The sequence below is a fragment of the Heloderma suspectum genome, chromosome 2 (assembly GCF_057233095.1).
Source record: "Heloderma suspectum isolate Gila_16-S chromosome 2, 16-S_ref, whole genome shotgun sequence".
In the NCBI taxonomy this organism is placed as follows: domain Eukaryota; kingdom Metazoa; phylum Chordata; class Lepidosauria; order Squamata; family Helodermatidae; genus Heloderma; species Heloderma suspectum.
The window spans coordinates 373,011,541-373,023,987 of NC_139459.1; the positions used below are offsets into that span (position 1 = coordinate 373,011,541).

The 12,447-nt window shown below is 47.1% G+C and overlaps 1 protein-coding gene across 1 annotated transcript; it reads right to left on the reverse strand.

The window, feature by feature from the left end:
- Positions 1-1,323: 1,323 nt before the first annotated feature.
- LOC146356137 (uncharacterized) lies at positions 1,324-11,472 on the reverse strand. Its single transcript, XM_084830021.1, is given in 8 exon segments — positions 1,324-1,762; positions 1,856-2,549; positions 2,633-2,800; positions 2,803-2,844; positions 4,849-4,975; positions 6,784-6,911; positions 7,543-7,669; positions 11,068-11,472. Coding segments are annotated over 8 exon segments (2,094 nt in total). The 5' UTR covers positions 11,437-11,472.
- Positions 11,473-12,447: the final 975 nt, after the last annotated feature.

Here is a 12,447-nt window from a genome sequence, read left to right on the forward strand (position 1 = left end):
CCTCATTCATCCTGAAATTTCCTCCAGCCATAAGTTCAAGAGTTCAGCTGCCGCTAAAATGGCACTGGTAATCAGCAACTGTACTGGATATTAAGGAGTGGTTGATTGAAAAAGAGAGACTTTGGAGACTGCCCGAGACAGCCACAGTGACTGATCTTCAGTGCCGCATATACCAGCACTGGCTTTCCTATTTTGCTACAGACCAACAGATGTTAAAAGGAGCACTCAGAGGTAGGGATGTCGGAGAAATCCACAAGGGAATAAAATGAGTTTGGATTTCTGTTAATCCAACCTGTGGATTCCGCAGTGGACTGGCTTTTCCTGAGTCGCACAGATTCTGCGGACTTGCATAGTGTTTTTTTGCTTTCCAAAATTTTACACAAATGTAGTTTTAGAAAAATATGTAAAATTTAAAAACATCAGCCGAAAATGCATATTCCCCCCCCCCAAGCATAAAGCATGAAAATGTGCATTTGGGGGGGATATGTGCATTTTGGGGGGATTTGCGCAAGTGTGAATTTGTGCAAATGTGAATTTTCGCAAATGCAAACTTGTGCAAATTTACAAAATTGGAAAATCCAATTCCACCAATGAGCAGACAATGGAATGAAAGGCACCTGGTAATCTGAGAAATACAGATGGAACAGCTATTACAAAATCCATACAACCCTGCTCAAGAGGGCATGAATATACATCTGTGCACATCCTTAGCCCACAATTCCAGGATCTAGGAAATGGAATGGATCTAGCATCTTGGCACATTTCCCAAAGGTTAATTTTAGGATTTTTCAAATCCACCACCCAAATTACTAACCTCAGGAATGTGACATCTCTGCTATCGGCTCAACACATTTAATGGAAAATTTCACTTGGGAAAGCAGGACATAGTTAGACCTCCAGTCCAACGGAGAGCCGTAGCGTCTCCCAAATGTCTATGTTTTGATAATAAATAGCAATCCAGGCAGAAAATTAAGGCACAAGTACAATAGAGCATACACAAGCTGCTTGCCCAGCAATCTTTGGCAAGTGATGACAGGACTTAGCAAAGGCACAATAATGTACATTATAGGCTACAAGAGATTGCACAGCCCAAGTTAAGAAATATGGGCCCACCTCTTGCTTGTGAAGAGAGGGTAATCACAAGTGGGACAGTCAGCATCAGGTGAGACCCTGATGGAAGCTTGGTTTCTTACAAGAGATTTTGGTAAAGTCTGTGCATTTATAAAGTCCATTCTGAGTGAAGCTCTTTCCCCACCAGAATTGCTTGGAAGCCAGGGAGGTGTCCCTCCAATGTGTATTTATCAACAAAGTTCTTGCTCAGTCTCAGAAATCATATACTGGCTTTCTTGACTGCATTCTCTGTTGTGACATAAGGTTGGATGCACAAGCTGAAACAGTTTTGACATTCCAAGATATTATGGGTTTTCCTGCCCTTCTGTGAACTCTCTGATGTCTCTTTAGCTTACACTTATCATAAAAGCTCTTTTCACGCTCCAGGCATTGATAGCGTTTTTCTCCTGTGTGGATTCTTTGATGAGAAGTAAGGTTTTGCTTCTGGCGCAAGGTCTTTCCACGCTCTGTGCATTGATATGGTTTCTCTCCTGTGTGAATTCTTTGGTGGACAGTCAAATTATCATTGTGACTGAAGCACTTTGCACATACTGGGCACTGATACGATTTCTCTCCTGTGTGGATTCTTTGGTGTATAAGGAGGCGTGGTTTATCATAAAAGCTCTTGCTACACTCTGGGCAGTTATAAGGTCTCTCTCCTGTGTGTGTGCTTTGATGGACAGCAAGATCTGCATTCGTACTGAAGTTCTTACTCTCCAAGAATATATATTTTTGGTCCTGATACAGTTTCCCTCCTGAGTGTATTCTTTGATGGGAAGTCAGATTGTTCTTTTGACTGAAGCTCTTTTCACACTCAAGGCATTTATATGGTTTCTCCCCAGTGTGAATTCTTTGGTGTACACGAAGATGCGGTTTGCCATAAAAGCTCTTGCTGCATTCTGAGCAGTTATAGGATTTCCGTTCTGCATGTATTCTTCGATGGGAAATAAGGTGAGTGCTCCGACTGAAGGTCTTTCCACGCAGTGAGCAGTTATATGGCTTCTCCCCTGTGTGGGCCCTTTGATGGGAAGTAAGTTGAGAATGCCGACTGAAGCTCTTACCACACGTCAAACACTGATGTAACTCATCCCTTGAATGAATTAACGGATGCGCATTAAAGCCTGATTTATCACAAAGGGTCTTACTGCATATTGAGCCGTTATTTGGTTTTTTGCTATTTTGTGTGCTTTGATGGGAAGCAAGGGTGGCAAGGTATCTGAAGCTCTTTCCACGTGCCAGGCATTGATATGGCTTCTCCCCTGTGTGAATTCTTTGATGTATAAGGTGTGATTTATCACAAAAGCGCTTGCTACACTCTGAGCAATTATAAGGTTTTTCTCCCGTGTGAATTCTTTGATGTGAAGTAAGATTGGAGCTCCGATGGAAGCTCTTTCCACACACTAAGCATTTAAACGGCTTCTCCCCTGTGTGGACCCTTCATGGGAAGGAAGCCGTGAACGCCGAATGAAACGCTTACCGCAGGCCAAGCATTTATGTGGCTTATCACTTGAATGAACTAATTGATGTGTATTAAAAGCTGATTTATCACAGAAGTTCCTACTGCATATGGAGCAGTTATACGGTTTCTCTCCTGTGTGTTTTCTTAGATGGGAAGTGAGGCTTGAGCTCTTGCTGAAGCTCTTTCCACACTCCAGACACCGATATCGTTTCTCCTCCATGTGGATTCTGCAGGGACATTAAGGTCTGATTTGTGCTTGAAGATTTTCTCACACACTGGGTAGATGTCCATATTCCTTCGTCTTCCTTTTCTTCCTGAACTGGAACTTCATGGAAGTCGCCCCCCTGACAAATAATGGATTTGTTCCTCCACCTCTCTGTTTGGTTTTCCTCCTGCTTTTTTGGCCCATTTTTGTTTCTGAAGGCCTCTTCTTCCTCTTGATACGGGTTTCTTTCCAATGACTCTCCATGTGTTCAGTCATCCCTCTCACTGCCCCACCTGTTACCTGCTTGAATAGAGAGAAATCTGGTAAGAAGCCTTTCATCAGGAATCACAGCCAACTCAGTGCTATTGTAGTACATGAGTAGTCCTGCTTCCACAACCTTAGAACTACTCAGTACCGCCAGCAGAATCACACAGAACCATGGGGCTGGAAGGGGCCTGCAAGACCATCGAGTCCGACCCCCTGCTCAGTGCAGGAAGCCTGATCCCCAGGCGGCCCGCCATGCAAGCACTAACCAGAGCTGACCCTGCTTAGCTTCCGAGATCAGACGAGATCGGCCGCATCCAGCCCTTTGCTCAACATGTTCATAGACTGTGCCACTTGACGCTGGGAGCAGGGGGATCCATGCCTTATGGGTATAGCTGTCATGCTACTGGCTTTTATTAGAGATCTATGGTGTTTTTGTTTTTTACTATTACATTTCTATACCACCCTATAGCCAAAGCTCTCTGGGCAGTTCACAAAACAGAGGTTAAAACTCATAAAATATGTGAACCTAATAAAGCATAATGTAAAAACCTAAAGAAAAAAAAGTAAACAGCTACAGAATAAAACCAAAGTAAACCCAACAGCCAAGAACAACCGCAGTGCAACAATGTAAAAAGTGCTAACACTGTAGTTGTTGTTGTTGTTGTTGTTTAAAAAGAGGAGGAGAAGACAGAGGAGGAATGGGCTATTACGCCTGTGCAGATTTTTTATGCAGCCCTTGGCTTAATTTCTAAAGCCCTCAGCAACTTCAGACCTCTGACAAGAGCAATCTGTTCCTCACCCAACAGCCAACTGGGCAGGGAGGAAGAGGAGAAGCGAGCAAAACAGAGAATGGGGTGTCAGAAAGAGGGAGAGAGAAGAAATAAGGGTGTCAGAAAGAGAGAGAAGGCAGTGTCAAAGAAAGTGAGAGAGAAGGCAGTGTCATAAAGAGAGAGAAAAGGCAATGCCAGAAAGAGAGAAAAGGCAATGTCATAAAGAGAGAGAGAGAAGAAATAAGGGTGTCAGAAAGGCAGAGAGAGAGAGAACAGTGTCAGAAAGAGAGAGAGAGAAGGTGGGGTTAGAAAGAAAGAGAGAGAAAAGGTGGTGTCAGAGAGAGAAGAAGGGTGTCAGAGAGAGAGAGAAGGCAGTGTCAGAAAGAGAGAGAGAAGGCAGTGTCAGAAAGAGAGAGAAAAGGCGGTGTCAGAAAGAGAGAGAGAAGAAATAAGGGTGTCAGAGAGAGAGAGAAAATGTGGGGTCAGAAAGAGAGAGGGAAGAAATAAGGGTGTCAGAGAGAGAGAGAGAGAGAGAGAGAAAATGTGGGGTCAGAAAGAAAGACAGAGAGAAAAGGTATCAGAGAGAGAGAGAGAGAGAGAAGGCAGTGTCAAAGAGAGAGAGGGCAATGACAGAAAGAGAGAGAAAAGGCGGTGTCATAAAGAAAGAGGGAGAAAAGTGGGCGGCAGACAGAGGGAGAAAAATCTGCTTCCTCGCAATTCCCACCTGGTGCCAGCTCCAGGTTTTGGAGGGCCCTTGGGCAAGACACCCTCCATGTGCCCCCTGCCTCAGGGAGTCCACTTTCTGTCACCAGCTCCTCCTGCTCCTCAGCCTCCCTCCCATCAGTGCTACCACTTGCTTGCTTGACAGGCAGAGGACCAGGGAGCAAGGAGGCCGTGGCAGTTACTGCCTGACCATGCCCACCCTTAACGCCAGCCCTGCACACACCTCCCATAAGCTTCACTTGTAATAAAGAACAATTTCTGGAATTCTTACTTCACCAAACCATTTGAACTTGGAGCAAAAGAGGGACCCTTACCCAAAGAGGCCACGTTCCTAGAATTCTCCAGCATGACTTCCCTGTGAAGGGCTTTTTGGCCCAGATCCAGCAGGCCCCACTCCTTCTTGGTGAAGTACACAGCCACCTCATCAAAGGGCACCAGACCCTGAAAGATGAAGAAAATTACTCCCTATTAACAGACTATGACCAAGTGTTTTGGCAGAATTGGGAGATTCACTGTCAAGAGAAAGGCTTTCAGATAAGTCATGGGTGGGCCTCCCCAGGACCTACTTCCCCAGAAAGATCACGGGGGTCAGCTCCACAGGTGATTGCCTTGCCATCTTCAGCCCCCAAGGAAGACGCTCACATGCCACAACCACTACCATGTTATCACAGCTTGGGACTCCTAAAACAGGCCAGGACCCTTTAAAAAAATTAAGCCTCAGCCAGAGGCGGAGCCAACCAGCTTAAAGGCAGGCAAATTCTTACTTAAGGCTCAGTTTTGATCTGCTCCTTGTTGGAGCATCATACAGACAACCCCGTCTGGCCTCCTTTCTGTAGTGCTGATTGCTTTCCCTCTTGCTTCCCAGAGAAACCTGCCTTCTGCTAAAGATATGATCCATAGCAGAACTCTGCAACCCAGGCTAGAGTGCAGAGCAACAACAGAACTCACAGCCTAAAATGGTACACTCTCCATCAGACCTGAAACACTGCTGAAGCAACAGTTCCCTTGGAGCTCCAACCTCCAGTGCAAAGCTCTCCTAGGCAAGGGAAATAAACAAGGCCTCATAACACAAAGGGAGACACACACACACAGTCCCCTGTGCATATTATCTGATGATCTTTCCCCTACCTGAGCTGGCTGCACAGCAGTGCCACAAAGAGGAGACAATTCAGAGGGTATCAGCGGGGTCATTCCCTTGCCTCTAAACAAGACAGTGATAGAAAGATGTTCAAAGCATCGCAAAGGGACTCTGGCTGATGTTGGACACAAAACGCCTCTTTCGCATGCAGGGCCAAGGTACTTATTTAGTGGTTTAGATTTATTTCTTTATTTTATAGTGCATGTGTTTTTGTTGTTGTTCAGTCGTGTCCGACTCTTTGTGACCCCATGGACCATAGCACGCCAGGCCTTCCTGTCCTGCACTCTCTCCCGGAGTGTGTTCAAGTCCATATTCATTGCATCGGTGATGCTATCTAGCCATCTCACCCTCTGCCGTCCCCTTCCCCTTTTGCCTTCAGTCTTTCCCAGCATCAGGGTCTTTTCCAGAGAGTTTTCTCTTCGCATTAGGTGGCCAAAATATTTGAGCTTCAGCTTCAGTATCTGTCCTTCCAATGAGCACTCAGGGTTGATTTCCTTTAGGATTGACTGATTTCATTCTAGCATTTCAAGGTAGGGTACAATCAATTATCACAACATCGTTACGATAATAAAAACAACAGGTCAAACCCATAATAATTCAAACACGTGCAAGTTAAAACGCCTGCATGAAGACGTTTTAACCAGGCACTGAAAAGATTGCAATGTGGGCATCTGATGACACCGCTGTAGGAAGGGCAGCCTGTAATGGGGCACTATTGCCAAAAAGCCCTTTCCTTTATTATCACGGAATGTAAAGCAGGGGTGTTGAAGCATTATGGGACCCGAGGGCCGGGTTCCATTTTGCAGAAGCTCTCGAGGGCCACATGCCAGTGGTGGGCAGGGCCAAAGACAAAAGGGGGTGGGGCCAAAAAAGCCAGCATAATTTAGCTTAAAGCTCTCACTGCTAGTAACCTTCGGAGTGGCATCTCAACATTTAAGAATGTGGGGGGAGGGGGAGAGAAACCCGTGCAAAAGCCAGGAAACCCCCAAACGATCAGCAGCTTGCGAAAGGGGTGGGGCCAGGGGAAGTGGGCGTGGCCATCTGGAACCACTGAGGGCTGGATTTGCCCCCCAGGTGGGCCTGAAGCTCAACACCCCTGCTGTAAAGCCACCTGAAGAAGGGTCTCGACAGAAGACCTTAAAGTACGAGCAGGTTCCTTTGGGAAGAGGCGGTTCTTCAGCTTTGCAGTCCCACGGTGTTTAGGGCTCTGAAGGTAATTGCCAGCACTTTGAACGGGGCCTGGAAGCAATACGGATTTTTAGGCTGCTTTTCAACGCAGGGTGGCTTACATAAAGAAAATATAAAACTATAAAACACAAATTCAACACTATACCATTGTTTAAGTTAGTAGCTAACAAAATCTCCACAAAAAAGTCCAGCTAAGTATTCCTTAATTAAACCATTAAAAACTCAATTTGAAAGCCAGCGGGGGGGAAAACCCATAATCCAAAGGCCAGCCTACGCACTAAATCAAAGCATCTCAGCTAGAAACCATTTGAAACAGATGGCCTTCCAAAACCCGTTTATTATTTATTTATGTATTTATTTCATTTATATACCACCCAATAGCTGATGCTCTCTGGGCGGTTCACAAGAACCATTTAAAAGCCAGTACTGACAGGGGCAGCTGTATAGCCTTTCTGAGAGAGTTCTGCAAATGATGGGCTGCCACTGAAAAGGCCCCGTGTCTAGTTCCAGTCAATCTAACAGATCTTATAGGCAGTCCAGTAAACAGGGCCTTGGATACTGAACTTAGGGCTGGGCTATTATGATAGCAGCTTTTGCAGAGGGAGAAAGATAGAGAGCTGAACATTCTCCAGTGAACTTCACAGCACTCAGAATCTCGGGTACAAGGGAATTCTGCCCTTACCCACACAGGCATCCCAAGACTGATCCTCCTGCCAGATCCACCCAAACAGCGGCTTCCGGCAGGTATTTGGCAGGTCCTTCTCCAACCTGAGAGAATCAACGGCCACTTCTAGGACTGGCTCCCACACCTGAAACAAGCAAGGATCCCACGGGGGGTGGGGGGGAGAGGGAGAGGAATTTCAGCAGCCTGCCCTGTCTTGGAGCCATCTAGATGTGTTGGACTACAATTCCCATCTCCCCCAGCCAACCTGGCCATTGCTTGGGAATGACAGGAGGTGCAGTCTAACACATCTGGAGGGGCACCGGGTTTAGGGAAGGCTGAATTAGAGAAACGATACAGGCAAAAGGATATATTATCCCTCCACCCGCAATTCCACAGCCTGCTGTGGCAATCAGTGGCACCCAAATGTAGGGATATACGAGAAATTAGTTTCAGTTCGTTTTTTATCGAGATTTACTTAGTTCGCCCCTTCCAGACCGAGCATGGAGCTGAATGCAATCGGCAGTCCAAGTCCATACATTTCCAAGTGTGCAGTGTGATTCACAATTGTGTTTGACAGCATGCATACATTTGAAAAATGCACACAAATACATTTTGTGTGAAGGTTTGAGGCCTACAGAGGCAAGGAAAAGAAAAAGGTCAGGCCTAGAGGCCTGGAGTTTTTTGTTGGGAGGGGGTATCCCTGAGAGGAGTAGTTTCATTTCCCTGGTTAGGTTTCAGTTTCATTTCCCCGGTTAAGTTTCATTTCTTCAGGTTTGAAACAGTACTTTCAGTTTCGGGGGAAGAGGATATAAAAAGGGAGAGTCAGAAAGGCTAAGACAATGAGAGCAGGTCAGAGGACCAGAGCAGGAAAAAACAGCCTAGAGGAGTCTAAGTGCAGCTAGAGTAAAGGAACTTGCATATTGCAACTTTTATTTTCTCTTAATGCCTTTGTGTAATGAGTTGTGATTTGCTTGCTTTAATTTTCCAGTGAACTGTTGGGGTTAAACCCCGTGTCTAGAGTGTCAAATCACTCTACGTCTACAACCTAAACGCCACATTACTGGGAAGGGGAAGTTTAAAAGAACGGGGTTGGCCTCGATGGTGGGGGTTGGCCTCGATGGTGTTATAGGCCCCTTCCAACCCTACTATTCTACTATTCTACTGTTCTATGATTCTAAGAAGGAAGGTGGGACTCTTAAGGAAGCCAGAGATCCTTAAGGAGTTGCTCAGGGATCCAGGTCATAAGGGAAACCCTGCCAGCCTCTTCCAAGGATTCATTACAGGCAACAAAAGCTTTAAGGTAAAATATGCATTTCTGGGAGAAGAATGCATACATTTCTAAGATGCGCACAACGGATGCATACATTTGGAAATATACGCACGGAGATACATACGGATTTGCATGTGAAAAGAAAAAAACAAACCTCGCAAGCTGATACGGATTTGAGTCAGAAAGAGATGGAATTCAGGGAATTTTGGTGAGCTTGAGTTTTGCTGATTCGCACATCCCTACTAGAATTACACTTGGATGTCAGAGAAATCCACAGCGGATTCAGAAGACTTTGGATTTCTATGAATCCCACTGGTCAATTCCACAGCGGGACAGCTTTTTCCAAGTCACGCAGTTGCCACGGAGCTGCAAACCATTTTTTTACTTTCCGGAACTGCAAATTTAGTCATACAAAAGTGCAAACGTTGCTGCAAAATACGTTCATATATGTGCCATGAAAAACAAACGCACCACACAACATTTTATACATCTCTATTCTCCCTTCGGCCTCTGCTGCATAGCAATCTTTTGTGTGTGTGCGCTCTGCTCACCAATTGTACGCTGAGTTAAGAAAAATACACAAAAGGTCACGTGCCCGTGAAAGTTCCATAAATTGTGGCAGGCTTTTCTGTAGACTTTTCTGAAGGGGAAAAAAAAATCCAAATCTGTCAATGAGCGGACGACAGAATGAAAGATAGGGGCAAATGCTCCTTCCTTGTTCTCCTCGACCTCTCACCGGCTTTTGATACAGTTGACCACGGTATCCTCCTGGACCGCCTGGAGGGGTTGGGCATTGGAGACACCGTATTGCGGTGGTTCCGGTCCTTCCTCTCCGGCAGGTACCAGAGGGTAGCACTGGGAGAGGAGGTTTCGGACCCGTGGCCGCTCACTTGTGGGGTGCCACAGGGTTCCATCCTCTCCCCGATGCTACTTAACATCTATGTGAAGCCGCTGGGGGCTATCATCAGGAGGTTTGGGGTGCGGTGTCATCAGTATGCAGATGACACGCAGCTCTACCTCTCGTTCAAATCTTCACCAAGGTTGGCCGTAGAATCCCTGTCCAAATGTCTGGAGACGGTGAGTGGCTGGATGGGGAGGAATAAGCTGAAGCTTGAGCATGCTCCGGGAGAGAGCGGAGGACAGGAAGGCCTGGCATGCTATGGTCCATGGGGTCATGAAGAGTCAGACATGACTGAATGACTGAGCAACAACAACAAACCCTGACAAGACCGAGGTACTTTTGGTGGGAGACAAGAGGAGGCTGGGGGATGTTGACCTGGTGTTGAATGGGGTACGGCTACCCTTGAAAGACCAGGTCCACAGCCTGGGGGTCATTTTGGACTCCCAGCTGTCCATGGAGGCTCAGGTGTCAGCTGTGAGCCGGACAGCACCGTACCAACTCCATCTGATACAGCAGCAGAGCCCTTACCTTCCCAACCATCTGCTCCCATCGGTAGTACATGCCCTGGTCTCCTCTCATCTAGACTACTGTAATGAGCTCTACGTGGGGTTACCCTTGAAGATGGTTCAGAAGCTGCAGCTGGTACAGAATGCGGCAGCTCGCCTGATTAAAAGCAGCCGCTGGCAAGATCACATCACTCCAGTGCTGAAGGAGTTGCACTGGTCACCAGTTGTTTTCCGGGCCAAATTCAAGGTGTTGGTTTTGACCTTTAGAACCCTATACAGTTCCGACCCAGCCTATCTCAAGGAGCACCTCCAGCAACACCAGACGGGCCGCTCACAAGATCAGCCTCGGATCGCCTTCTCTCTGTCCCATCAGCCACGACAGCTAGACTGGTGAGGACGAGGGAGAGGGCCTTCTCTGTGGTGTCCCCCACTCTGTGGAACTCCCTCCCTAGGGAACTTTGCCATGCCCCCTCTTTAAGGAGCTTCCGCCACACACTGAAAATGTGGTTGTTCAGGCAGGCATTTGGGGTGGGTTAGGGTATTGTTAGAAATATTTTTTTAATGTAGAATTTTATTGTTTTAAACTGTTTCTATTATTGTACATCGCCCAGAGTGGCTGGGTGACCAGCCAGATGGGCGAGTAATACATTTAATTAATAAATACGTAAGACACCTGACAATCTGTGACACACAGATGGAAGGGATTAAACAAAATCCATACATCCCCGCTTGAGCTTCCCACACACCCTGGAGAATTATCTGGAAGGGAAATAGAATGATCTGCTTAAAGACAGAGTGAAATCTACTCCTTGAGTTAGTCCCAGAAAGGACTACCAGGGAGGCATTTAAGAGTACAACCCCCTTGCATGCATTCGCAGCCCCTGGGAAGTACCAGGATGAAACGCTCTCACCTGCTCCTCTTCCTGCTTCTTGTCCTCCGCCTGGCTCAGGAGGAAACCTTCTGCCAGGGCCACCGCCTGGGAACTGGTCACCGGCCCACATTCCCTCACCCAGCTCTCCATCTCCGGGGGCAGGACGGCCAGGAACTGCTCCAGGATCACCAGGTCCAGGATCTGAGTCTTGCTGTGCCACTCCGGCTTCAGCCACTGACGGCAGAGATCGTGGAGGCAGCTGCAAACCTCACGGGGCCCCTCGGCCTCCTGGTAGTGGAACTGCCTGAAGCGCTGGCGCTGTTTGTCGGAGCTGAACGTGTCCTTGGCCAGGGTCTTCTGCATGGTTCTTTCCCAGAATGCCCCACTGCTCCCAACCTGCATGGCATTGCAGCCGTTTCCTCCTCCCTCCCCTTCCGGGCCCAGCCCATCCATTTCCTCTCTCTCCTCAAACGGAGCTCCCAAAAGGGCCCATAGATCCTCCTTTCATTCCTGGGCAAGGATTCGGTGAGGAGGCCCCCACTTAAGTCTCACAAGCCCCATCAGCTTTCCTTAGACACTCCGCAAGGTATTGGCTCCCGACAAACAGATACCTCCACAAGCAAAACTTGGGTGATCCCAGCTATCAATTTCAACTCCTCCCTGGGGGGAAAGAAAACAAATGGTAAGAATTACAGAGAAACCCAGACCAAAGACTCCGACTCCCAGCATGCTTGACCATTGGCCACACTGGCTGGGGGCTGCTGGGAGATGAATTCCAAGTTGGCAAAGGCTCTCCTACATCATCCTGAAATCCCTCAGGATGAAGGGCGGTTTAGAAATCCTTAAAATAAATGAAATACTAGCGAGTAAGACCCACTGAATTTACTAGGGCTTGGAAGAATAGAATTTTACATTTGGAGGGGGTGGTCTTAGAGGTCATCTAGTCCAACCCCCTGCTCAGAGTAGGACCTGCAATGCAGGATCCCTGACAGATGGCCATCAGGCCTGTGTTTAAATACCTCCAGTGATGCTCACCACCTTCCTGATTTAGTATCAGAACCAAACAACCTAAAATCCTTCCTCCCTTGGATAGAGACTTAATATTCTGCTACGGTGGGATATGAACCTGGACGGTGCTTTATGTCAGGTCAGATGACTGAACACTTCGCCCAGATATGGGCTGGATTCACACATCATGACAAGCCACGATACAGGTTAAGTATGGGTTGTCGTTGAATCGTGGGTTGTTGTGTTGTGTGAACTCAGCTGTGATAACAAACCAGGGTTTGTTAGCCACAAACAACCTACAAAGAGAACCCATAGGTTGTTGTTGAGTTGTGAACTCTGGGTTATTCGTGGTTAGCAAACCATGGT